A 1,995-nucleotide genomic window follows, 5' to 3' on the forward strand; every position below is an offset into this window, starting at 1 on the left:
TCACATGCCCAAGAACTGGGCTACTGAAGAACAACAAAATAACCATCAGGTAGATTAAGCCTCTAAACTTAAGGTGGCTCAAATGGACTTGAACTGGCAACACAAGGGTTAATTATTTCTAGCTCGGAGGGGAGGCGTGGCAGGTTGATTGATCACCTTGCCATGATCTCACAGCGGTAAGTGTTATGTACTCACCATGGTGGAGGTAACCACTGGGTGGCTTGAAACATACACATACCCCATGCTACTGCCCAGACCACCATATTAGGTCTGGAGAAACAAGTCCTGTGGCAACATGGCACTCCAGAAAGGATTGAGTCAGATAATGGGTCTCGTTTCAAAAATTCTCTTGTAAATACTTGGGCCAAAGATCATGGCATTGAGTGGATTTATCATATCTCCTATCATGCACCAGCTTCTGGTAAAATCAAATGATACGTCTTGTTAAAAACTGTGTTGAAAGCAATGGGTGGCAGAACATTTAAACACTGGGAGAAGCATTTGGCAGAAGCCACGTGGTTGGTCAACACTCAAGGATTGGTCAATCATGATGATCCTACCCAATCCAGCTCCATACATAACATACAGGGAGATAAAGTCCCTGTAGTACGTATAAAGAACATCTTGGGAAAAGCAGTGTGGGTCCTTCCAGCCTCTGGAAAGGGCAAACTTCACAATGGAACTGTTTTTGCTCAAGGTGATGCAGAAAGAGGGGATGTTCAATGTGCACCACAAGGGAATTTGACGTTGGGAGAGTGTACTCAGTCATTCTATATATATATATATGTGTGTGTGCGTTTAATACAATTATTACCACGTTAATAACATGTTAATACATGTTAACTCAGAATAATCTGTATAGATTTAGATAGTGAGCATGATATAGTAATGTGGAATAAGGGATGGAGTGCTAGTTTTATGATGTTTTGCTACCAGTACTCCACATCATTGCATCCAGGCTGGATGTGGCACTGGGCAGCCCGGTCTAATGGTTGGTGCCCTGCCCATGGCAGAGGCTTGAAAATACATACCTTTGAGGTCCCTCTCAACCCAGGCCATTCTATGATTCTGTGATTGTGTGTAGTGCTTTGGGATTTACAGAGTTACTGCTCTGGGTAGCTGGTTCTGAGAACTACATGCCCCAGGGGACTTTCTGTTTCCATTCAGAGGTAAGAGGTAAAGATAAAAACTGTTTGCACATCACAAGATGTCTCTTTTTTCACTTTCTGCTCATCCTGGCAGCATGCGTGCTCACCTTCAGCATTAGAGCAAGACCTTCAGCTTTCGAACACTCTCTCTCTCACTTTTATTTGATTTATTAACTTCAATTCCAATTAGATTGTACTATATTGTGTTATCTTGTATTCTGATATAATTTCTAGTAAATGAGCTTTCCTCCTCAGATCACTGCCACTGTTTTGATGTTAGGCCCGTCTACCTATCCTTTTCCCTTTTCCTCTTTCCCCTTTTTCCTTTTCCCATTTTCCCTTTTCTGGGGCGTGGATCCGTGGATCCTCCTCCTTCATCAGTCACAGAACCGGGTCAAACCACGTCACAAATTGCTGACATGCGCTTAAAGGGTCTCTCTCCTGTGTGGATGTGCTGGTGGCAGGTGAGGTGGAAACTAGTTCTGAAGCTCTTTGGACACTCAGGACTGGTGGCGCTTCAATACAAAATTGTATTTGAAGCTCATCTCACACTCACGACACTTAAAGGGTCTCTCTCCTCTGTGGATGCTCTGGTGGTAGGTGAGCTGGGAATTGATTTTGAAGCTCTTTGAGCAATCAGGACATGTAAAGGGTCTCTTTTCTGTGTGGATGCGTGTGTGGTGCTGTAATTGATAAGCAAATTTGAAGCCCTTCCCACACTCAGAGCACTGAAAGGGTCTCACTGCTGTGTGCATTTGCTGGTGACGCTTCAGTACAAAACTGTACTTGAAATGCTTCCCACACTCAGGACACTTGAAGGGTCTCTCTCCTGTGTGGATGCGCTGGT

At 44.1% G+C, this 1,995-nt stretch overlaps 1 protein-coding gene across 3 annotated transcripts in view; it reads right to left on the bottom strand.

The window, feature by feature from the left end:
* Positions 1–371: 371 nt before the first annotated feature.
* LOC122191942 (zinc finger protein 430-like) overlaps positions 372–1,995 on the bottom strand; it is a 4,660-nt gene continuing 3,036 nt past the window's right edge. For all 3 annotated transcript variants that reach the window (XM_042892359.1, XM_042892361.1, XM_042892360.1), the window contains exon 6: positions 372–1,655. In XM_042892359.1, the coding sequence (XP_042748293.1) occupies positions 1,543–1,655 (113 nt within the window). In that variant the 3' untranslated portion in view covers positions 372–1,542. The remainder of the gene's footprint in view (positions 1,656–1,995) is intronic.

Source organism: Lagopus leucura, unplaced genomic scaffold (genome assembly GCF_019238085.1).
Source record: "Lagopus leucura isolate 7727_CA_CO unplaced genomic scaffold, USGS_WTPT01 34907-2_obj-0_obj, whole genome shotgun sequence".
NCBI lineage: Eukaryota > Metazoa > Chordata > Aves > Galliformes > Phasianidae > Lagopus > Lagopus leucura.